This window comes from Peromyscus eremicus, chromosome 3 (assembly GCF_949786415.1).
Source record: "Peromyscus eremicus chromosome 3, PerEre_H2_v1, whole genome shotgun sequence".
In the NCBI taxonomy this organism is placed as follows: Eukaryota; Metazoa; Chordata; class Mammalia; order Rodentia; family Cricetidae; genus Peromyscus; species Peromyscus eremicus.
This window is the reverse complement of record NC_081418.1, coordinates 59,980,124-60,003,166: the sequence shown is the minus strand read 5'-3', so window position 1 is coordinate 60,003,166 and position 23,043 is coordinate 59,980,124. Positions and strand designations below refer to the sequence as shown.

The 23,043-nt window shown below is 50.6% G+C and overlaps 1 protein-coding gene across 5 annotated transcripts in view; it reads left to right on the top strand.

The window, feature by feature from the left end:
- Window positions 1-23,043, top strand: part of Prkag2 (protein kinase AMP-activated non-catalytic subunit gamma 2) — a 270,128-nt gene that overhangs the window by 71,962 nt on the left and 175,123 nt on the right. For 4 of the 5 annotated variants that reach the window (XM_059257744.1, XM_059257745.1, XM_059257747.1 and 1 more), the window contains exons 2-3: window positions 6,391-6,462; window positions 13,385-13,664. In XM_059257744.1, the coding sequence (XP_059113727.1) occupies window positions 6,391-6,462; window positions 13,385-13,664 (352 nt within the window). Of the gene's footprint in view, window positions 1-6,390; window positions 6,463-13,041; window positions 13,294-13,384; window positions 13,665-23,043 lie in introns of those variants that run through there. The other variant, XM_059257748.1, reaches the window with a different exon arrangement.

The window sequence follows — 23,043 nt, the reverse complement described above, 5'->3', positions numbered from 1 at the left end:
GTGCCAGGCCCAGGCTGTGCTAAGGGCTGCGGAGGTGAGGTTGGCACTGTCCACCCCTAAGTAGTTAAACTCCAGTCAGCTCCCTGGGAGTGAGTGGGAAGCTGTGGAAGAGGGACCTTGGACTGAAGAGTTTGAGGTATTGAGAAACATTCCAAGCAGAATACATGCAACACATTGCTAAATAGAGAGCCCATAAATTCTCATATTTATGGTCTGTGCTGGCTGGTTTTATGTCAGTGTGACACAAGCTGGAGTCCTCTGAGAGGAGGGAGTCTCAATTGAGAAAATGCCTACTTAAGATCTGACTGTAGGGAAGCCCGTAGGGCACTTTCTTAATTAGCAATTGATAGAGGAGGGTCCAGCCCATTGTGGGTGGGGCCGTCCCTGAGCTGGTGGTCCCAGGTTCTATAAGAAAGCAGGCTGAGCAAGCCATAGGAAGCAAGCCAGTAGGCAGCACTCCTCCATGTCCTCTGCATTGGCTACTGCCTCCAGGTTCCTGCCCTGTGTGAGGTCCTGTCCTGACTTTCTCAGTGATGGAAATAAATTGTAAGATGAAATAGACCCTTTCATGTCCAAGTTGCACAGAAACCCAGAGCAATAGAAACCCTAAGACATGATCAAATTACATTTTCACACTGTATTTATTTATTTTTCTTTATTAAGAAACTTTTTTATTTATTTTACACACCAACCCCTCTCTTCCCTCCCCCAACTCCTCCCTCAACCCATCCCCCATTCCCTTCTCCAAAAAGGTAAGACCTCCCATGGGGAGTCAGCAAAGCATGATACATTCAGTTGAGGCAGGTCTAAGCCCCTCTCCCTGCATCAAGGCTGTGCAAGGCATCCACCATAGGTAATGGCCCCCAAAAAGCCAGCTCATGCACCAGGGATAGATCCTGATCCCACTGCCAGGGGGCCCCTTAAACAGACCAAGCTACACAACTGTCTTGCTTATGCAGAGGTCCTAGTCCAGTCCCATGGAAGCTCCACAGCTGTTGGTCTAAAGTTCATAAGTTCCTACTAGTTTGGTTTGGTTGTCTCTGTGGGTTTCCCCATCATGATCTTGATGCCCCTTGCTCACAGAATCCCTTATCCCTGTCTTCGAATGGACTCCTGGAGCTCAGCCTGGTGCCTTGGCTGTGGATCTCTGCATCTGCTTCTATCAGTTACTGGATGAAGGCTCTCTGGTGACAGGGTATTTACCAATCTGATTACTGGGGTAGGCCAGTTCAGGCACCCTCTCCACTATTGCTAGTAGTCTAATCTGGGGTCATCTTTGTGGATTCCTGGGAACTTCCCTAGCACCAGGTTTCTCCCTATCCCCATGATGTCTCCCTCTATCAAGATATCTCTTTCACTGCTCTCCTACTCCATCCCTGTTCCACCTCAACCATCCGTCCCCTTATGTTCTCATCCCCCACCCCCTACCACTCTATTTAGTTTGTGTGTTTGTGTGCACATGCCACAGCACAGGTGTGGAGTCAGTGGACAGCTTGCAGGAATCAGCTCTCCCCCCCAACATATGGCTCTGGGGATCAAACCAAGGCCATCATGCTTTGCAGCGAGGGCCTTTACCCACTGAGCCACCTCTCCAGCCTGCAACTGACTTTTGATGGGGGTGTCAGGACATTTCAGTGAGGAAAGGGCCTTATTTTCAACAAACAGCACTGGAGAAGCTTAACACCCACATGCAAAAGGAGAAAGTGGCATAGTTACTTGATACCATATTAAAAAATAATTCTAGGTGAATCAGAGGCCTGAATATACTGCATTAAAAACAGTGTCTAGGAAAAGCCTCAAGATTCTAGATGTGACAGTGGTTTCCTGAATACAACACTGTAAGGAGAGGGAACAAAAGGGACAATAGATAATGCAACTAAACCAGATTAGAGAGATCTGCGCATCCACAGGCACAGCCGGAAGTGTGAAGATGCCTGCACTCATAGGTCCAGGATTATGAAGAATTCCTACAGCCCTGTGACAACAGATAACTGTTGTAAAAATAAAGGACCCCAACAGACCTTTCCCCAGAGACCAGCAAACCACCCAACAGCAAGCAAAAAGCTGGTAGGCTCCAGAGAAATGCAAATGACTAGCACAGGGAGATACCACCTCACACCTAGTGGGATGGCTGCTGTGACAGAGACAGGGGCTTACAAAGGTTGGTTAGAATGTGGGGAAGTTCCTGCTGGGGACAGAATTCAGGATAGAGTACTTGCCTAACATGCACAAGGGGTCAATCCCCAGTACTGTGAGCTAGATAGATGATTAATAGATAGATAAATAGGTAGGTAGGTAAACAGGTAGGTGCATATATATATATGTATATATATATATATATATATATATATATATATACATACACACACACACACACACATACACACACACACATATACATACATGGACAAAGGAAATAGAAACTTGTGTGCTGTTAATGGGAGAGTACAATGGTATCACCACTGTAGCAAACAGTATACTAGTGTGCTATAACCACATAGAATCATCTTATGCCCAGCAATTCTATGTCTCTATATTCACCAAGACAGAATCAAAAGCAAAGCCATGCAGAGATTTTCTTAAGCCTGTTCTCTGAGTTTGCTAGGCCATTACAACAAAGTATGATTCATTTTCTCACAGGTCTGGAGGCCAGAAGTCTAAGGTCAAGGTTGTAGACAGAGTGGATTGCTCTGAGGCCCACCCCCCCTCTCTCTCTCCTGGGTTTCTAACTGGAACTTTCTGCCTGGTCCTCACGTGTTCATCCCCATGTGTGTGTCCATGTTCTGATGTCTCCTTCTAGTACTCGTGCTAATGATCTTGATTCAACTTAATTACATCTTTAAATAGCCTACCTCCAAACACTTGGGGGTCAGGATTTCAGCTTGTGAATTGGGGGTGAGCCAAAGGCTCGAGCGTCTTCAGTGCCCCTCAACTTATAGATGAAATAAGCAAACTGTGGTCTGCCATAAAATGGAAAGAATTCAGCTTTAAAGAGGAAAGAGATGAAAAAGATTCTGATGCACCTGATGCACGTATCTCACAGTCTGACACCTGATGACCCTTGAGAACTGTGCTAACTGAAATAAGCCAGGCGCAGGCAGACAGCCTCTGTTTCCTCTTCTGCAGATCCCAGAGTTGTCAGATTCATAGAGACAAAAGCTAGAGAGGATTTTGTTGGGATTTGGGAGGGAGGGATGAAGATTTGGTGTTGATTACAGAGTTTCTTCTCAGAGAGATGAGAAGTTTCTGGAAACAGATATTGTTGAGATCGGGTTGTACCCTGCCCTCAGTTACTCCATACTGTGTAGAATAATGGTTTTAAGCAGTGCCTCTCCCCGAGAAACTCCATTTTACAAGCAGCTATTGACTCCATTTTAAGGGTAGAAAATGACTCTGTAACTTGGTGGGCATGTAAACACCACCATCTGTCCACTACCACCCACGGCACAGACTGAGAAATGACAGATTTCTGAGAGGAAAAAGATATCATCCTATCGATTTATGAAAGTAAATTGAGTCCACACAGGAGAGTATTAAAATCCTACCAGGAAAACCAGGCGTGAGAACTCACCCAGCACACCAAACTGAGGGCAGGGTGTGACCTCCTCACCCAGCCCCCAAGAGGGATATGGTCCCACTAAGCTGACATCTGACCAGTGAGGTGCATGTGTGCGTTCCTGTGTTACTCTTCTATTGCTGTGATGAAACACCATGACCAAGGCAGCTTAAAGAAGCAAGAGTTTGTTTTGCTCATTGCTCCAGAGGGACAGGGGTCTGTTATGGCATGGTGGCAAGGAGCCAACGTGGCCGGCAGGAGCAGGAAGCAGAATTCATATCTTGAACCAAAGCACGAAGCAGAGAACAACTTGAAATGGCGGGAGCCCTAAACTCGTAAAGCCAAAAACTCCATGACATGCTTCCCCAGCAAGGCCATACCTCCTAAACCTCCCAAACAGCACCACGAACTTAGCACCGAGTGTTCAAATACATGAGCCTATGGTCTATGGGGCATTTTGTGCAGACCACCCCAGTGTGTGTGTGTCTGTGTGGTGTGTGTGTGAGAGAGAGAGAGAAAGAGAGACACAGACAGACAGACAGACAGAGAGCGGGGGTGGGGTGGGGGGTGGAGAGAGAGAGCATGCGCAAGTGCAATAGGCAGAGAACTCCTAACTGTCTGAGACTTGAGCTTGGCTTGGTCCCTGCTTGGATGAAGCGTCTGTGTGTCTGGACCTAGTTCTGTGCGTTGCCGCTATAGCCCCTATGCCCAGCATCTCACACCTCCCTTCTGCAGCTTGACTCACCTCTGACTATGTGGCTTGGCTGGAGTCTGCACACGCTGCCTCTGACTGGGTTCATATCTGATCTAACCTTTCACTGCCTCCCTTTGAACCCTTATCAGCAAGGCCTCCTTGAAACTCCTTGAACTCTGTTGGCCTCCTGAACCCTTCATAGTCATTCCGTTACCTACATGTATACGTACACACAGACATATTTACTGTGGGATACATAATGTGTGGGCTGTTAATATTAGCCGTTATATTAGCAGTTAAGATTGGAATGAAAGAACCCGTGTTCACCTCAGCTGGCTGTGGAGGAAGCAGGGGCTACTTGACAAATTCCAGCCAAGGAAACTGAAGTAGCTCGTGAGTCGTTACTCAGTAAATGCTAACTTTGCAGGAAAGTGTGTTCATGTCCATGTCTCCGACATAGCACACTCATGGCAGTTATAGTGATGGATGTAAAATGATGCAAGTATACTTAACCGCCCGCCACTGAACCATACGCTTAAAGATGGTTACCTTTCTTTAAGTAACCGTGGATGCGGGTGGTTTAGTGGGACAGTGTTTGCCTAGCATATGTGAGACCCTGAGTGCATTCCAGCACAACACACACAAACAGACCTGATGATAACTTTTATTGTATATATTTTACTCCGATTATTTTTTTAATAAACAAAAATGAAGTGTTGAGGACGTCGGTTTTTGCCGACTTGAGGGTGGCCAGGTGGTTCCATCCGGTGTGCAGGCATTTTCCAAGGGCAGATGCAGGGCACGGGAAGAGCAGGGCTAGAGAGGCAAAGTGATGTTTCTGCCTTAGACCTGGCTCAGCGATGAGCTACCCACCCCTCCCCATTCTGCTCTAGACTCCTGTAATGGTTGGTGTTAACTGTCAGCTTGGCTGGATCTTGATTCGGTTCTTTGAAGACCCATCTTAACGGTGGGCAGACCATTCCCTGGGTGAGTTGAGCATAAACGTGCATTTTATGACTCTCCATTCCTGATTATGGATGTGTGTGACCAGCCACTTCAAGCTCCTGCTGCCTCGACTTTCCTATGGAAGTACTTAAATTATGAGCCAAAAGAAACCCATTCTCGCTGAAGATGCATTTGTCTGGGCATTTGATCACAGCAGTGGGAAAAAGAAACTAATATAACCCCACTCTCGTTCATCTCCACCACTGTCATTAAGCTTCATGGGTGGTTCCAATACCACCCTCCACAAGTGTGGTCATCTTTCCAGGAGACACACTTCCTTGGACTACTTCAAAGAAGCCTCGTGTTTCATGTCAAGAAAATCCTGTTCATCAGCCACTGCCCACATCATCCCCAGATAGGCCGCTACTTTTCCAGACTGCCTGCCTTAACTCTTTGTCTTTTTAGGCCTTTGGTCTGTGACTTTGTCTTCCTTCTAGCTTGCTGGGGGTGGTGGTGGCTGCTGTTGGACATTCAGCTTGATGTTCTGGAAGGGAATGGGGATATAGGTGAGCATCCCCTGTGCTGCTGGAGTTGCTAGGGCTGGCAGCTGAACCTGGCATCCTTGACCTAGGCTCAGACCTTCTTCAGTACGCCAGTCAAATAGACAAGCAATAGTCAAAAGCAGAAAGTAAGCATTCAATGTGGCCACATTATGAAGAAATGCCTCTCTAAGGCCATCTCTCAGGCTTGGCGTAAGACTCAAGATTTAAATAGAGGGCAAGAGGTTTGCATAAGTAAGCGTCCTGGCTAAGGTGTAGTCCACCCATCATTAACACATCATTGTCTCTTGACTCCAGTGTGTTTTGCAAGGTGGTCTTGACAGCTTGTCAGAATGATGTGAAATCTCTTGACTGGAGATAAGGCTAGCACAAAGTTTTATAGCCTTTTCCCCAGGAAGCTGAGGTTCCAGAAGAAATACCAGTTTCCCTGTTCTGTTGTTTCAATAGTCTGGTAACCAAAGGGAGGAATACAGTATCTCTTTAAATATTTATTCCTACCAGGATCCTCACAACTGTGTCTCTCTACTGGCTGGTTCTTAGAAGGACTCTTGGAGAGGGCGGTGGTACCCTCCTAGAGTATCTACACCTGCCCCAAGGGACCATAGCCTTGACTTTGTGCTCTCTCTTCCTCCCAGGACCTGAGCTCCTTTGCCATGCCACTCCTGGATGGAGATGTGGAGAGTTCGGAAAAGCACTCTTCTCGGAAGGTAAGACTCCCCTTTTCAAAGCTTCTCACCACCACACCTGAGTTGCCCCAAGGCAGGCAGAGTCTGAGACACCCTTCCAGGTTTACTTTTATGGGGATCACACCAGCATGGGGGTTGGATGTTGCTGAGCCATCCTGAGACAGCTTGCCTCACAGGGCCATACCTCCTATGTTGTGGCTGCTCTGATTCCCGAGTCCTCTGGGCTTCGCTCCTTCCTCCTGTCCTCACTGCGGCCTGCGTGCCGTCACCAGTCTCCCCCAGAGTGAGTGAGCGATTGTGAAAGAGGGAGATGAGTAGTGAACTGAGCTGGGATGCCGAATAGCAAAGACCAGGCTAAAAGCAGTGAAGCTGGAAATGGCTGTATCCTTTGGTGTTATCACTACCTCAGACAGGAGTTTGTCCCGCCCACTGTGCCCACAGGCCTTGGGGCTGAGATAATCCCTCTCCTCTGACCCGTTCCCTGACCACACCCATTTGCCCTTCCCTCCTTAACTCATTGCTCTCCCCTGCCTCACAGCTTAGTTGTTTCCTGCCATTAAGAAACCACGACATAACCAAGGGTAGTGGCCATACAGAGCCAGGCCAGGAATGAGAGGTGATGGCGGTGATGGCAGGTGAGGGGTTACAATGGCCATCCAAGAAGCAGGTCAAGGCAGCCTGCAGATTTCCCCTGCAGTTGGGAAGTGGCATCCTATCGCCCACTGACCCAAGCACAGAAATGACCACAGGGAGGGGCTGCAGCATCTCCGAGTGGCTGCTGGGTGCTCTCCAGCCTGGGATTAGGGCACGAGTTCCCATCCTGGAAAAAGGGAGTCTATTCTCTGAGCATTTGAATCACATACAATTGAATCAACAAATTGGTTTAGGCCCGTGGGGCTCACTTGGCAGTCAGTCCCCGGCCCCACCCTGCCCTACCCAAACAACCTTATTAGCAGTGATTGTGCCCCGGCCAGAAAGACTGTCAGAAAACGGCCTGGGGCCTGGGCTGCCAGGCGCCGTCAGCTCAGCGCCTGTAGGGTAGCCAGGTCAGGTCCTCTGGTCCTCTGCCCTGTTATGTCCCACATAGCCATTCCTGCATGGAAAATCCAAAAGGAACTGAGGCTGAGGCAGAGGTGCTTCGGTGGAGGTAGGGCTTTCGTGTTGGCCCCAGAAATCCAGAGAGAGGCTGGGGTTAGCTCTAAAAGTCAGCTGAGAGGGCAAGGTCACGGAGGTATTCTTGCCTTCCTCCGACATTTGCTCAGAATGAGCCTCACCCACCTTGTGGGCCTGATGAAGGACCATGCCCAGGAGGAGGGGCTTGTCCTAAGCGGTGGTGCAGTGTCGGATGCTGTAAAAGGCCGGGGACTATAGAGCACGTTCCTCTCCAACATCAGCAGTCCGCAGATGCAGCTCGGAAGCAGGGCCTGGCCTGAGCAGCTTTGTATGATGGGAAGAGATGCTGGTGCTGGGAACTGGTAGCTCCCGTGGGCATTGCAGCCTGGTGCCCCCTCCTGCCACAGAGAGCAGCTCCTCCTAGGCCTGGGGACACCTGCAATGCTATTGTTTCACAGTGCTGAGGAATCTCCAGTGTGGGTGACAGTCAAGGAGACCTTTTCAGGAGACCAGTGAGGTGATGGGCATCTAGAATGTCCATTTTACCTCAGAAAGGCATGCCTCTGCCCCTCCTCAGTTCTTCACAACATTGCCCTTGCTCAAAAGTGGAAACACCTGAGAGAACCTCAGTTCGATTCCTACCTATGTCTGGCCCTTTCTGAGGACAGGATGGCAGAGGCCCAAGGTGAGTGAGGGATGCTTCTTTCATGACAGAAGGGCATTAATGAGGGAATGGGTAGACCAGAGGAGGACAGGGCAGTGGAAACCGTGACACATTGACCTACCCTCAGGAGCCACACTGGATGCATGAGGCACTCCCTCCCTGTGAGAGTCACCAATCACTTTCACCTGTGCAAGTGTGGCTGGGTGTGAAGCTGGAGCAAGACTGTGTTCAAGACAGGATCTTACTTTTGATGTTCCTTTAAATCAACTTAGCTATCACCCAGCCTCATCATCTAACAAGGCTGATGGGAAATTCTTCTCCATCATTCCTGCTCCTAGGCTGCTCCAAAGATCCTGGGGACCCATACCATACTTTGACATATTGTTTTTAGCTGCAGAAACTTCATCATGATGATAAAAAGATGCTGCCTCAATCATGACTGAGTCCAGGTTGCCTAGTGCTAGTGCAGCATGTCCCCCCCTGCACCTTAATATCCTGAACCCCCCGCTTGGGGGACTGCCAGTTAGGGAAGTGTCCTACACAGGGCGCATCCCATACTGGTGCTCTTGACTCCCCAAGGTGTCGATGGGGAAGTGGGACTCCCATGTCTCCTCTCTACCCACTTCCTTGTACCCTGTCCCCAAGAGGTAGCAGTTCTTTGCTGTCATAAGGTATGTCTGTGTGGCACTCTGGTCAGCTGGCTGTGTGGCTCTAGTGTATAGCTACCCAGTCAGAACTAGCCAAGGAGAGAGAATTAGCCACACTGCAGTGACTAGTCAGCCAGGGGAGTCTATGGAATGGCCCAGCACACACCCAACAAATGACGGGATTTCCTCTGTGTGCATTGATCCCGTGATCCCGTTGTCACTGCCTGGCAGCCCTCTCATCCCTAGCCGTCTACATGTGTCCTCAGACAAGACAGTCTCTCTCTGAGAGCGCCAACAGAGCCAGGAGTTGTGCTTGCCCAAATGATTGAGGATTGGCTGGCATCACTAAGGAACAGGTGCAGAAGGGCAGGTCTGGGGGTGCACGTGGCAGTCAGCACTGGCGGTGCCTGTGAGACTCCGCAAGGAAGAACACTCCGTTGTCGTTCACTTGCTCACGGGGCATGGGCCACTGGGCAAGGCTGCCAGCGTCACTTGATTTCTACCCATTGCTGGCTGAAGACTGATCGCAGATCCTCTCTGGAGATCAGCCACAGGGGAGCCCTGGAAACAGTGCCGCTGCCCCACATTCAGCTCTTCCAGCCTGAGGAGCTGGACTCACCACTGGATTCCAAGGCTGGCCCTTAGGTCCCCTGGCTTTGGACCTGCCCTCCCCGACTGCCTTCCTGGCTCCTTTCCCTCCGTCTTCAAGAGCACAGATACCTTGTCTTGCTAATCCTCCTGGTCAGTCCTGAAGTTAGCCCCCATGAGGCTTCTCCCTCACTTTCTCACCCTGCCTCCTCGTCCGTCCGTTTGGTGGAAAGGCAAACCCAGCTAAGACCAGAGCAAGAGCTAGCCCTCATCTCCACTTCCTACCTAGTGGCTCCCTGACAGTCTGGGAAACTGCCTTAAAGAGCCTAAGTACCTCCTCTCCATTAGCTCCTGTGAAGCCGGGCACACACTGGGGAGTCTCACTCATACTCAGAGAATCATCAAGTTAAGTTGATCAGAGTATCATTTTGCTTCAGCTAGCCTAATAGCCTGGGCTTGGCCATCCCTGGTGGCTCTGGAGACGCCCACCATCTGCTGTTCCCTGCCAACCCCTTCCAGGAAACAGACAGGGAAGGAGGGGATCTGCAGGGGCAGGTCTCTGTAGGAGAGTCCAGGCAGGGCCCAGCATCCTCTGCTCTTTGGCCGTTTTTAGGGGAAAAAGAAAGTCCCTTTTCTGTGGCTCTCTTCTCTGCCTGAAGGCTGAGTTTCTTAACTCCTGGAGGCCTGCAGTTCTGAGTATAGAATGGATTCTCAATCAGTGGGTCTTCCTGGGCAGTTCATGTGTTAGCCCCTGTATCTGAGGCCTGGCTCCTTGTCAGATCCCACTCCAGTGTCTCCTCTCCCTTGCCCATCATCCTGTCCAGATCTATGAAGACTTCAGGGTCTCCTCTGATCTGAGGTCCCCGTGAAAGGCGGTTTTGCTGTTCTGGGCATCCCTTCATCTGCTTCATGCTGCTGGTGTTTCACCTTGTCCTGTGATCTCCTGAGGCCTGCTGCTTCCCTGTCTGCCTCTGCCTTCTCTCTAGAGCTCAGTGCTGGCCTTTGCCTGGTATACCACCTCCTCATCAGGCCAAACTGATGTGCAAGGCAAGCTACACACCATAATAGGAGGAGTGCTGTGGGCCAGTCTTCCTAAGGTGACTCCCTCTCTGGCCTCTCTGCCTGGCCCTGCCTCTTTGGTCCCCTGGATGTTTCTGTAATGTTACTAGGTGTTTAGTATCAGAGTTAAAGCTGCAGACTTTGAGGTCAGAACACTCATCAGCTTTATGGTGTCCACTGTGTTCCCAACCACCTTCTGCTGTCAGACATGGTGGCTTCCAGTGATGAAGAACGGTGGACCTTCTATACACCTGAAGCCAGTGCCTGCCTGGCTCTGGAGCCACGTGGTCTTCCACAGTCAGGGAGCAGATCCCGGTACTGTAGCTCTCATAACTAAGCCATCCCTGAAACTCAGCCTTCCTCCTTTTCCAGACTACAAGTCGCTTCTCCATTAAGGACCCTTGGAATGCACAGTGATGCTGCTGGTCAGACATGTATGAAGGACCACCTGTGTACTAGGAACCATGCTAAACATCCCTCCTGTGTATAACATAGTCCATCATCTTTGCAGCCCATGAAGCAGTCTAGAATCCCCATTATGTAGAGGAGAGCCAGATACAGAGGGCCCAGCTCATTCATCCGTCCACACTGACAGTGCAGAACTCATACTCATGTCTCTGTCCAAATCCTTGCTCAGTCTGTCACCATCTATTTCCTGTATGTGTGGTTTCTACTGCAGGTGAGGGTCTCTTGGCTCCCCATTCCTTACCCCATGGCAACCCACTCACCACCTGAAGAATCTCTTGCTTTAAAGGTTCTTCTCAGAAGTGATCCTGAATCCCATAGGCAAATGGGATGGTGGCTATAAAGCAGCAAAGAATCTCACTGATCTTCATAATAAATAGGAGAGGAGTTGATTTGAACTAACTTTTAAAACATTTTTAATGATTTATTTACTCTTATTTTATGTGCCTTGGTGTTTTGCCTGCATGCATGTCTGTGTGAGGGTACTAGATCCCCTGGAACTGGAGTTACAGAAGGTTGTGAACTCCGTGTAGGTGCTGGCGATTGAACCCTGGACCTCTGGAAGAGCAGCCAGTGCTCTTAACCACTGAGCCATCTCTCCAGCCCCTGAGCATCTTTCTAAGGAGGTGGCTCAATGATAAGATCCTGGTCACACACCAGCCTCTGACTCAGCCATTCAGGAAGGGGTTAGCACAAGTGGGTTCCGCTTCCCCATGTGACAACACCAGTTCCTTAGGGTCAGGTGCAGAATCACGAGTGGGGTTACCCTCTGGAGATTGATGGTCACTGAAGGGGCATCCCCACAAGGGCATCATAGTCTTTGAGATGCCTGATGTTGGAGCTCAGGGGCACCCTCTACTGGTGGGTCCACACATCCACCTTGGGGACTCTTCTTAGCATAGCCCTGGTTGCGAGTGTACAGCGTTTACAGGTTTGGATCCTTGCCCCCTGAGCCTAGGACAGTTACTTTCTTTTCTGTTGCTGACGTGGGGTCCCCTTAGGTCCCTTTGGCCCCAGTGTCACAAGAGAAGCAAGTAATAGGACCACAGTAAATCACCACGCATCACGTCGTTGATGTAAATCAGTCCTTGTGCTGATGACCGTGTGAACACTCAAACAGCCCTGCAGGCAGAGGGTATGACTGTCCTTAGGTCACAAAGAAGGAAGCAGAGGCAACAAGACAAGGAGCTTGTTGCTGACATGCTAAGGGGCCGAGCTGAGGTCAAAACCCAGACTGCAGGAAGCAAACCCCTAAATACATTCACACTGCCGATACTGAATGGCTGTGAGCTGGAGCCATGGCTTAAAGCTATGGGACCAGGTAATTTTCCAAACTGTAGTGAAGCATGAACCTAATTAGTCTTACTAATAAAAACCTGGAGTCAGATATCGAGGGTGAAAGCTGAAAGATCAGAGAAGCAGAGCAGCCACCTGAGAGTTCTTACCTCTACGAGTCCTCAGACTGAACGGGCCTGAGATCCTGTCTCCACCTGCCTTATATTCCTGTCTCCACATCCCTAGGGCTGGGATCAAAGGCGTGAACCACCACCACCCGGCTCTGTTTCCTTTAGACTGGTTCAATCTCATGTAGCCCAGGGTGGCCTTGAACTCCCGATCTTTCTCCTCCCAAGTGCTGGGATTACAGGTGTGTGCCACCACGGCCTGGTCTCTGTGGTTAACTAGTGGCTAGCTCTGCCTTCTGATCTCCAGGCAAGCTTTATTTGTCAGAACACAAACAAAATATCATACAACGCTGTAGCTATGTTTTTGAGTCATCATTGAAGTTTGGGGTCTTGCTAGCACTTTTCCTGACTTCTGCTGGTGACCTTAGCCATTCAAATGCCACAGTAGCTTGGAGTGAAATCTGTCACCTCCTCATACCGGCATCCTCGCCAGTGAGCCCAAGGTCTAGTATGCATTCTGGATCATACAGGCTCACGCTTTTTCTCCTGAGTGGGGTGGGGTGGGGTGGGGTGGGGGTGGGGTGGGGTGGGGTGGGGTGGCCTTTTGTGCCATCAGACCTGGGAAAGGACAAGTGAAGGGCTTCAAGAACAAAAGCCAATATGGGAACAGTCAAGGGACATGGATGGGGCAGTCAAGAGAGGCAGGAGGGGTGCGAGGCACCCCCTCCTCACCTTTATGCCCCCACCCCAGGGCTCTGTTAGACAGAACACAGGGTGACCAGAGGGCTCCAGGACAGGAGCTGACCAGCCCAGGGCTGGGCGGGCATCCATGGCACAGGCGCTGATGTCTGGACCATTCCATTGCCACCTCTGCGGAAGAGCTCAGAGTTGCTTCTCAGTCTGCTTGGTGAGGGTAAGAAGGACCAATAATGACAGGTCTACTGTAGGCAGAGTCAGAGTGGCTGGAGCATTGTGACCTCACCCATTTGTCTGTCTTTCTGCAGGTGGACAGTCCCTTCAGCTCAGGCAGTCCTTCCAGAGGACTCTTCTCCAGGGGCCCCCAGCCCCGGCCCTCCAGCCCTGTGTCTGCTCCTGTGAGGCCCAAGACAAGTCCTGGTTCTCCCAAAACTGTGTTCCCATTCTCCTACCAGGAGTCCCCTCCACGCTCGCCACGCCGTATGAGCTTCAGTGGGATCTTCCGCTCCTCATCCAAAGAGTCTTCGCCCAACTCCAACCCATCTACCTCTCCCGGGGGCATCAGGTTCTTCTCACGGTCCAGAAAAAGTAAGGCATTGGTACTATGGTTTCAGGTGGGTGCTGGGCTGTGAGGGACCTTCTGAACCATTGTCCCTCGGCCAAGTGGCATCAGAGCCACAGGGTAGCTGCTGGTGACTTGGTCTGAGCCATGGCTTCATGCACAGTGACATCCATTTCCATCTGCTGTTCACTGTCTTCACTGTCCTCCAGTGTGGTGACCTTGGTGGTGTGAACTTAGTAGCATGAACTAGAAACTTCCTGAGGTTCACAGTCTGGTTGGGGAGGACAAATGTTCACTTCCAATGCTCAGGGTAGGCCTGCACCCAAGGCCAGTGTGCTGCCTGGTATGGCTCTGGTCCCTGGGGTCTAGGTCTGGGGACTTTGACTCTGTTTTTAGAAGACCCTGAGTTTTTCTCTCTGGGGCTCTGGGCACCTGGAAACACAGGGCAGGATAGATTGGCTGGAGAAACATGAAGGAAATGTGTGTGTTGGAATGAGAGCATCCTTTTGATTCGTAAGTCACTTGTGGTCTGAAGATAAATATTGTCCCTTGAGCACTGTTGATCATAATCAGAAAAGCCAAGGCCAGCTCTAAAGGAGGGGTGTATCTCTCTTACTGTCCCGAGGCTGTGATAAAGTATCCTAGCAAAAGCAACTTAAGGAGAAAGGGTCTGTTTGGCTAACTGTTCTGTAGAGATGCGGTCCGTCATGGTGAGGAAGGCATGGTAGCAGGAACAGGAGGCTGGCTGGTCACCTTGCATCCACACTCTGGAAGCAGAGAGTAAACAGCACATCGGGCCAGGCTAAAACAAACAAATAAATAAATAAGATCTTTCGTGCCCCCGGTGACTCGCCTCTTAAAGATTCTACAGCTTTCCCAGACAGCCCCACAGCCGGGGACCATGTGTTCAAACAGGAGCCGAAGGGGCCATTCCACACTCAGATGACCACAGAGAGCATGTGTCCTCCCTGATGTATCATCTCCCAAGTTTCTTCGCTAGTTTAGAGCGTTGGCGTGGAGAAGGAACTTGCCACTGAGTGTCAGAGGTCAAGGGTATTCCTTTCCCTCTGGGTTGCATTTCCATTTCTTGTCTTACAAGACTATCTCTGGAGATGCTTCAGCCTTTCTGAATTATGAGTTATTACGAGAGTTTCCTTTCTTTACTGTTTTGTGTGTACATGGGGTCTGTGGGATATTGTTCCTAATAGCCCAAAAGCCATATCCCTAGGATGGTAGCTCTTCTGCCTTCCCATGAACCTGTAAGACACAAACTACAATGTACTGTGACTGAGGCATCGCCAGTATAACAGTGTTCCTTGAGGCCAGCATTACCCAGGGAAAGTAGCTGTGCATTTACAAAGCCCAGTCAAGAGCAGAATGTCCCAGCACTGATGCTGAAACGTTCTAGAGAACTTCCTCCGATTTCTGGACCCCCTGAGATTCTCACATACAGTTGTTCCTCACTATTTCACAAGGTATTGGTTCCAGGATCCACTTTGGAGACTAACCCCCGAGGATGCCCAAGTCCCTTATGTAACAATAATGTAGCAGTTGCATGAGCCTATATAATCTTTTCATACACTTTTTAAAAGCATTTTTAAATCTTTTTTATCAATGTTTTGACTGCACTTTATGTCAGTATACCATGCATATGCAGTGCCTGAGAAGGCCAGAAGAAGTTCCTCTGGGGCTGGAGTCACAGACAGTTGCCAACTGTCATGTGGTTGCTGGGGATTGAACTCGGGTCTTTTGTAAGAGCAACCAGTGCTCTTAACTCCTGAGCCATCTTTCCAGCCCCCCTTCATATACTTTAAGTCATCTTTGGATTATTTATAAAACCTAGCATAATGTGCATGCTATATGAACAGTTAGAACATCTGTAAACACATTATGCTGCAGTCTAGGGAAAGAGCTAGTAAGTCAGCTCAGCAGGTGAAGAAGGTGCTTGCCATCAGCTTGACAATTTGAGTTCTGTCCCTAGAACCCAGGTAAAGGTGGGAAGAAGGAACTGACTGCTGTGGAATAGTGTACACTGTGAAGATTTGTCACTCAGATTGGTTTGATAAAAAGCTGATTGGCCGGTAGCCAGGCAGGAATTGTAGGTGGGACAACCAAACTAGGAGAATGATGGGAAGAAGAAGGGTGGAGTCAGAGGAGTCACCAGCCAGACGGAAAAGAGTCAGACACACACAATGGGATAGGGTTAAAAGCCACAAGCCTCGGGGCAGCACAAAGATAAATAGAAATTGGTTAAGTTGTAAGAGCTAGTTGGTAACAAGCCTGAGCTATTGGCCAAGCATTTATAAGTAATATTAAGTCTCTGTGTCAGTTATTTGGGAAGCAGCTGCTGGTTATTTGGGAACAGGTGGTTGGGACAGGAAAGCTCCATTAACAACTGATGCCACAGAGTTGTCCTCCAACCTCACTGGCCCCCAATTACATACACACACACACAAAAAAAAATTTTACACACACACACACACAATAATTTTAGTCAGAATCTTTACATACTCTGTATAAATGCAGTTAAAACATAGTTTGGGCCTGTGGTTGATTGCATCTGTAGATGAGGAGGGCCAGCTATGCTCCATTACATGACCCCTCTAAATGGAGGGACCAGCCACCAGACCGTCTCAGCTGAGCGGTCTCGTGCCTGGATCACTTACAACTAGGCTATATGTGCCTCCAGGGCTGTGGTCATAGAGCCTCGTGAGCTGGGAAGCTTAAGATAGCATTGAGACATGTTCTCCTGAAATGCAATCCCAGAGCCAAAGTCCAAAGAGAGGTGGGTGGGCCCAGTTCCTCTGAAGGTATCAGAAAGGACAGGCTGAGGAGATTTTTACTTTTTTTCTGAGACATTCCTGGCGTGTATATGTCTGTGTGTGTGTGTGTGTGTGTGTGTGTGTGTGTGTGTGTGTGTGTGTTTTAATAACTGTGGTCCCAGAGCTGAAGCCTCGTTTGTGCTTGGCAGGTGTCCCCCACTGAGCTCCATGCCCTGCCCTGTCTCACTTTTTTAGTCTGAGGCAGTATCTCAAAGCGGGCCTTGAACCCACTGTGTAGCCAGGCAGGTTTTTGGCCTGCAGTCCTCCTGCTTCCTCCTTCTGAGTAGCTGGGATTAAAGGCGTGCGCCACCACCGCCCGGCTTAAATACGTGTTTTAAAATGAGCTTGGTGGTAGGTGTTGTCTGGAAGCAGGGGAGAGAGGTCAGAGCAGGGACAGCGAAGGCTAGTGTTCAAGATCAAAGCCAGCATCAGGGTGTTGGATGTGGCGGGACTAGTAGATCTCCAGGTGAATGAGCCACGTGAGAGGCTTCCTGATTGTGTGAGATGGCTTAGGGCAGACCTGGGAGACCCAGCTAGAGTTAGCCCAAGTCATGCATGCGATGTGTACTCAGTGCAGAACTGTGGGAACTTGGTGCTTGTGGGTTTGTACTCAGAGTAGGAGTGTGTGAACTTGGTGCATGCAGGTGTGTGTTCGGCATAGGTGTGTACAGAGTTGGTGCAGGAGCAGTTTCAGCGAGCACAGGAGTGCATGACCCTAGGCCGACTTGCCCAATGCGACGTGAAGACTACTATGTGAAGAACCAAGTCTAGCCCTGTGCCAAATACTGACATGAGTGTCTGTGTTGCCTAGGAGACCCTCTCAGAGGCCCAGCACCCTCTCTCAGGGTCCTAGGCAAGGCAGGCACATGGAATGGCAGAATAGGCTACCATCAAAGTTCACATACTGAGGGGCGCAGAACCCCACCCTCGCGCAACCACTCCCGAAATATCTAGCCTCTCAGGCACCGGGAAAGGGGCTGGCTGGGAAGCAGAAAGGCTGGTGCCTCTGGTCCTCATGCATGCTCTGAGAAGCCTTGCTATGGGTGAGGGTCACAGTCCATGTCCTATGCCCACACTCCAGGTGTATCTGTGCTCCTTGGCTCCTTCCCCTTCCAGAAACCAAACGCTGCTGCCGCCTCCTCCTCACGGGGCCTGCAGCCTGCGCTGGGCCCTGAGCCCCAAGGCTGTGTGTGAGCTTTGTAAGCCTGGGTGTCAGTTTGTCCCAAGTCAGCAAAGCAGACACCTGTCAGCAGCATGGGGCTGGGGCCACACGCACTCTGTAGGATGTGTCGAGAGCTGGGTACCACAGCTCCCCACCGTTGGAGGAGCTATTGGGTGGAATCACAGACATGACCACAGACCCCTTTTCTAGCTTCCTGGGCAGGAGTTCATGCTGCCTCCTCCATTTTAGTCTTCTAAAAGGCCCTTCTGTGTTCAGGCCAGGAAGAAGGCTTCTCTTCCCCCATCCTCCTAGACAGCTGTGGATTGGGCCTAGGAAGGATTATGGAATGGCCTGGGCTTCACACAAAGATGAAAACTGATCAGGTTGAATGAGAGGACTTGGCTTCTTGAGGGGAAGCCCATGAGGGACTGCTTCACAAATGCAGGTCTTTCTCCAGGGCGGTGGCTCATGTCATTGCCCTTGAACCGTGAGCATTCCTCACACCCACCAGGTACCAATGTGCGGGTCTGGAGCTGGCCGGAGCCCACAGCAGCAGATTGCCGGACCCCTTCATCTGGAGTTTCAGCTGGGTCTGGCGTGAGGCCGGCTTGGAGAGTAGATAATTTATCTACTTTCCCTGAGGTTTGAACATCTCTTCCTAGATTAAAGTACCCAGACATCATATTGCTCCCTCGCTGCCCCCAGAATTCATTCCACAGCTCAGAGGGGCTTTCTGGTAATAGTCCCATGACACCCCCTGTGTCCATTGCAGGATGTCAGGAGGGCATTGCTCATTTCCCAGAGTCCTGAGAGGACTGTCCTGTCTGGTCTCTTTACCAAGAATAGCTGTGTGTCTGCTCAGATGCCCCACTTTTGTCCAGAGTGGACAGTAATCATCTAACAGCCCAGCTTTCCCGTCTGCACTGCCTGCTCATTCTTTGACCCACATTCGTACAAAAGGACCTTGGGGGTGTGTCGGGCCTTGATTCTGAAGCTGGTTTTGGTCCCCATTCACCAGGTCAACCTACTGTGTTTCTGTTTTGTTTCTGAAATGAGGTCTTGCTGTGTTGCCCAGGTTGGCCTCCAAATTGCTATGTAGCTCAAGGTAGCCTCAAATTTATAATCCTCTGCCTTCCGCATACTGGGATTAAAGGGAAGTGCCATCACACCTAGCTTCCCTTTTGGCTTTTAAACTAGGAAGACAATTTATTGGAGGATTTGGTGTGTTTGGTTTTTAAAAAGAACTCAGCTGAGCTTGAGATTCGGGAAGGGAAGAGATCCTATTGACTCTGGGGGACTTAATACAAGAATGTATGGATATTTAGTTTGTTTGTTTGTTTGTTTGTTATATTCAATCCAGAAAAATCCCCAGGCTTATGTCCTTGATTCCTTTTATTAGTATATCTGAGTGGCAAAGTGGGGATGCCTGAGTCACTCAGTGATGGATAGCCAAGGCTAGGTGATGGACTGATGGGGGCAGACACAGACTCCTGAAGCAGCAGAAGAGAGCCCTCACTATCTAGAGGCTGACGTCCAGGGTGCTGGAGAAGCATGTTTAATCCATCTCTGCCCTGGGGAAGATCTGTCGCAGGCCCTTGGTCAGCTTACTCAGTCTCTGTAACTGTTTGGGTCTGAAATGTCCCACAGCTCGGAGAGGCTGTGGAACCTTCGGGTTTATCGGCGAGAAGCAGGTTTCTAGGGACAGGCCTTTTAAGGTGATAGCCCCAGGCTGGTTCTCAAAGCTCTCCAGGGCTGTGAGGAAGGAGCCTTCCAGAGCTGTTTCCTGCTCCATGAGCTTCACCACAGGCCTTCACCACCACGACAGACCGAAGACTTTGAAAATGCCTCACGTTTTCATCGTTTCTGCCCTGTCTTGTGTCACGGCAGCACGGATGTGACGGAGCACACGCCCTCTCCCTTTGTCGTGTGGTCCTTAGCCCTGCTACACGTGTTCCTTCTCGTCTTAAAAGGACACCAGTCGAGCCGGGCGGTGGTGGCACACGCCTTTAATCCCAGCACTCGGGAGGCAGAGCCAGGCGGATCTCTGTGAGTTCGAGGCCAGCTGGGCTACCAAGTGAGTTCCAGAGAGGCGCAAAGCTACACAGAGAAACCCTATCTCGAAAAACCGGAAGAAAAAAAAAAAAAAAAAAAAGGACACCAGTCACATGAGATTAAGGGCCTGTTCCACTCTAAGATAATCCCATCTCGAGTAATTACATCTGCAGTAAAACAAGGCACATCTGAGGTTCTGAGAATTCGGGAAGCGAATTCAGCCGCCCAGGTGCCAGCCTCGGCTACAGCTGACCTTCTTTGACCTTTGTTTTGTCTCCTTGGCATGGCTGAGGTTCTCATTTCTACCCAGGCTGATGATTTCTTCTTGGTTTTCTCTTTTTGTTCCTGCTGCTTGTTTTAGGGCTTGTTTTTTGCTTTTGAACAGGGTCTCACAATGGCATAGCAACTCATGATCCTCCTGCCTCAAGCCTCCTGAGTGCTGAGGTTACAGATGTGCGCCCATGTCTGTCCACAGTACAGCCTGTAGGGGAAGCTGCTGAGGGGACGTCCTCCATGGAGTTTTGATGATCTCGCAGAGACACGGGCTCAGAATGAATTAGAACTCCCAAGTGTGGGTGGAGGCGAGGCTTCCAGGGTGGAACTGGGTTAGGATTAGATGAGAGCCACATGTCAACAGCTCAGGGTTGGTGGGAAGAAACGTGGCAGGAGCAGGAGTTTCTCAGGCACAGGCTGTCTCACAGTGTGAGGAGGCTGTCACAAGTGTCCTGATCAACAGGGACAGCCCAGAGAGGCAGCTGTTGCTGGTGAAGACGCCAGCCGGTGGGGTGGGAGAGACGGCTCAGTGTCGAAGAACGCTCGCTGCTCTTCCACAGGGACCCAAGTTCAAATTTCCGGCACCCCATGGGGGCAGTTTACAACCAGCCGTAACTCCAGTTCCAGGGTTTCGACCCTCCTTTATTCCTCTGAGGGTACCTGCATACACATGGCGAACACACACACACACACACACACACACACACACACACACACACCTTTTTAAATAAAAGATGACAACAGCCAAGCCCACCTAGACAGCGCGTTATAATTTGGATTTTTAGTGTCCTGACTGAAACAGGAGGTAGGTGGTTCAGGCCCTCCACATACTCTCATTTCATGAGCCCTGAGGAAGGGTCTTCCCACTCTTCTTCAGCCAAGGCTGAAGGGCCTCAGCTAGCAGAGCAGAACCTTCCCTCATGCCCTGAACATGCCCCTTACCTGGGAGTCTTCTCTAGGAATCCCACCTTCCCTTGGAAGTAAATCCAGCACAAGTGTCTGGGAGGCCCCTAGGGTCCCCTCTGTGTGGCAGCCAGGGTGAGCACAGGCACAGGGATCACCAGCCCTGTGCACCGTCAGCCCAGCCAGGTGGTCTCCAAGAGTTCAGCCTCACACCTCCCTCTTCTGGGTCGTGGGCTTCCTTTTCCACATGCCCTGCCCTTCACGTGGAAGTCTTAGGTCAGTTCTGAGAAGTGCCGACACTCTGGCTGGGTCTTCCAGGCAGAAGCCGACCTCAGCTGTCTGGGAACGTGGACTCCTTTGACGTTTTGTCCGGACCATCACTTGGGCCAGGAGGAAGCCGGTTACCCTGAGGCTGCCTTTCCAGTGTGGCCCAAGGGCCACACACTCCCTGCACAGCTTGTCTGAGATCCCAACTTTCTTGCCCTCCTTATTGGACTTGTAATTTCTGCGTGCGTGCGTGTGTGTGTGTGTGTGTGTGTGTGTGTGTGTGTGTGTGTGTCTGTGTGTGTGTGTGTCTGTGTGTGTCTGTGTCTGTGTGTCTGTGTGTGTGTGTCTGTCTGTGTGTGTGTGTGTGTGTCTCTATGCACAGACATGCAGAGGCCAGAGGCCAAAATCAGGTGTCATCTCCAGTCACTCCCCAGCTTGTTTGTCTGTCTGTTTTTGAGGCACGGTTTCTCACTGAACTTGAGGCTAACCAATGTCACTAGGCTGGCTGGCCAACGAGCTTCTCAGGGACCCTCCTGTCTGTCTCCCGGCTGGAATTCCAGCCACTGCACCTGCCTCCTTTCTTTCTCTGAACGCGGGTCCTCATGCCTGCGTGGAAAGCGCTCTACTGACTGGGGTGTTCCCCGCTCTGTAGGCCCCTTTTAAATAAGACAGAGGTGTCTCTTGTGACTGTGCAGAGTGCTGAATGAATGCTGCTCTGGCCTCCGCTCCCAACCCTTCCACTCTCCCAGTCTCCCGGCTGCCACTGTTGTCTCTGAGATTCCTTTGGACACATCTTCCAGAAATGTCTTCCTCTAGCCCACCCGTGCCCCTCCCACCCCACTAGAAAGCAGTGGATTATCTAGCATTTTTCACTGCTGTGAAAGAAGCCGGCGGGACGGACTTGAGCCCTCCACCCTGCCGCCCCTCCACCTTGTTGCCCAGGTTAAGTGACAGCGGCACCATGCTGGCATGCTTTTCTTGGTAGTCTGCTGTGTTCCTGCTTACACAGTTGCCGGAAAAGGAGATGAAAGTGAGTCTGAGATCTCTGTTTGATGGTTCCTGGCAGGACTCCATACACGTGGGCCGAGTCACCCGCCACCATTAGGAATCACCTAGTGCAGCCACATGCTGACCAGTGGGTCAGGACCTAAGGGAGAGGGAGTAGACAAAAGTCAGGTTACAAGGCAGTGGGGATCAGGCAAACTGACTCTATCGAAGGCCCCACTGGGGGAAGGCTTCTGAATATACAATTTGATTTAATTCTCATAGGGACTGTTATGGGTTGATTTGTGTCCTTCCCAACCCTAAATAATGTGTTGACATCCTAACCCTGAGCACCTCAGAATGCAGCCTTACTTAGAAGATGGCTGCTGATGTCACTAGATAAGGGGGCCTTGGTCCAGTGTGGCTGATGCCAATAAAGGAAAGGCCCTGTGTGACTCTACTGTGAGCCAACCAACACAAGGATGGCAGCGATGACAGAGACTGAAGACAAGGTAGCCCTCCTCCGTGGAGTCCCCAGGAGTCACGCCTGACCCACTCTTAACTGCCAGGACCTCCAGCCTCTGGATGGAGAGGGAACAAGTTTCCATTGTCATAGGCCACTCAGTTTCCATTTCTAAGTGGTATCCAGGCACAGTAAAGGGTTGTGTGCACTAGGTCGGCCTCCTGAAACTAGTCAGTGTGGGTTTCCCTCTTGCTTTCAGTGGAGGCCGAGAAGGAAGAGTGCTGACCTCAGCCTCTCCCTTGAGTGTCCCCACTCTTCACAGACAGGGAAGGAAGTTTGGAGTGGAGGCCTGGAGCCTGGAGCTTGGATCTCGTTGACAAGAGGATGAGAGAAACAGGTGGGGTTGGATCCTGAGTCTTGGGGCTTGCTTCTCACAGGACACAAAAGAGATAAACAGGTAGCAAGTGGGTGGACACTTT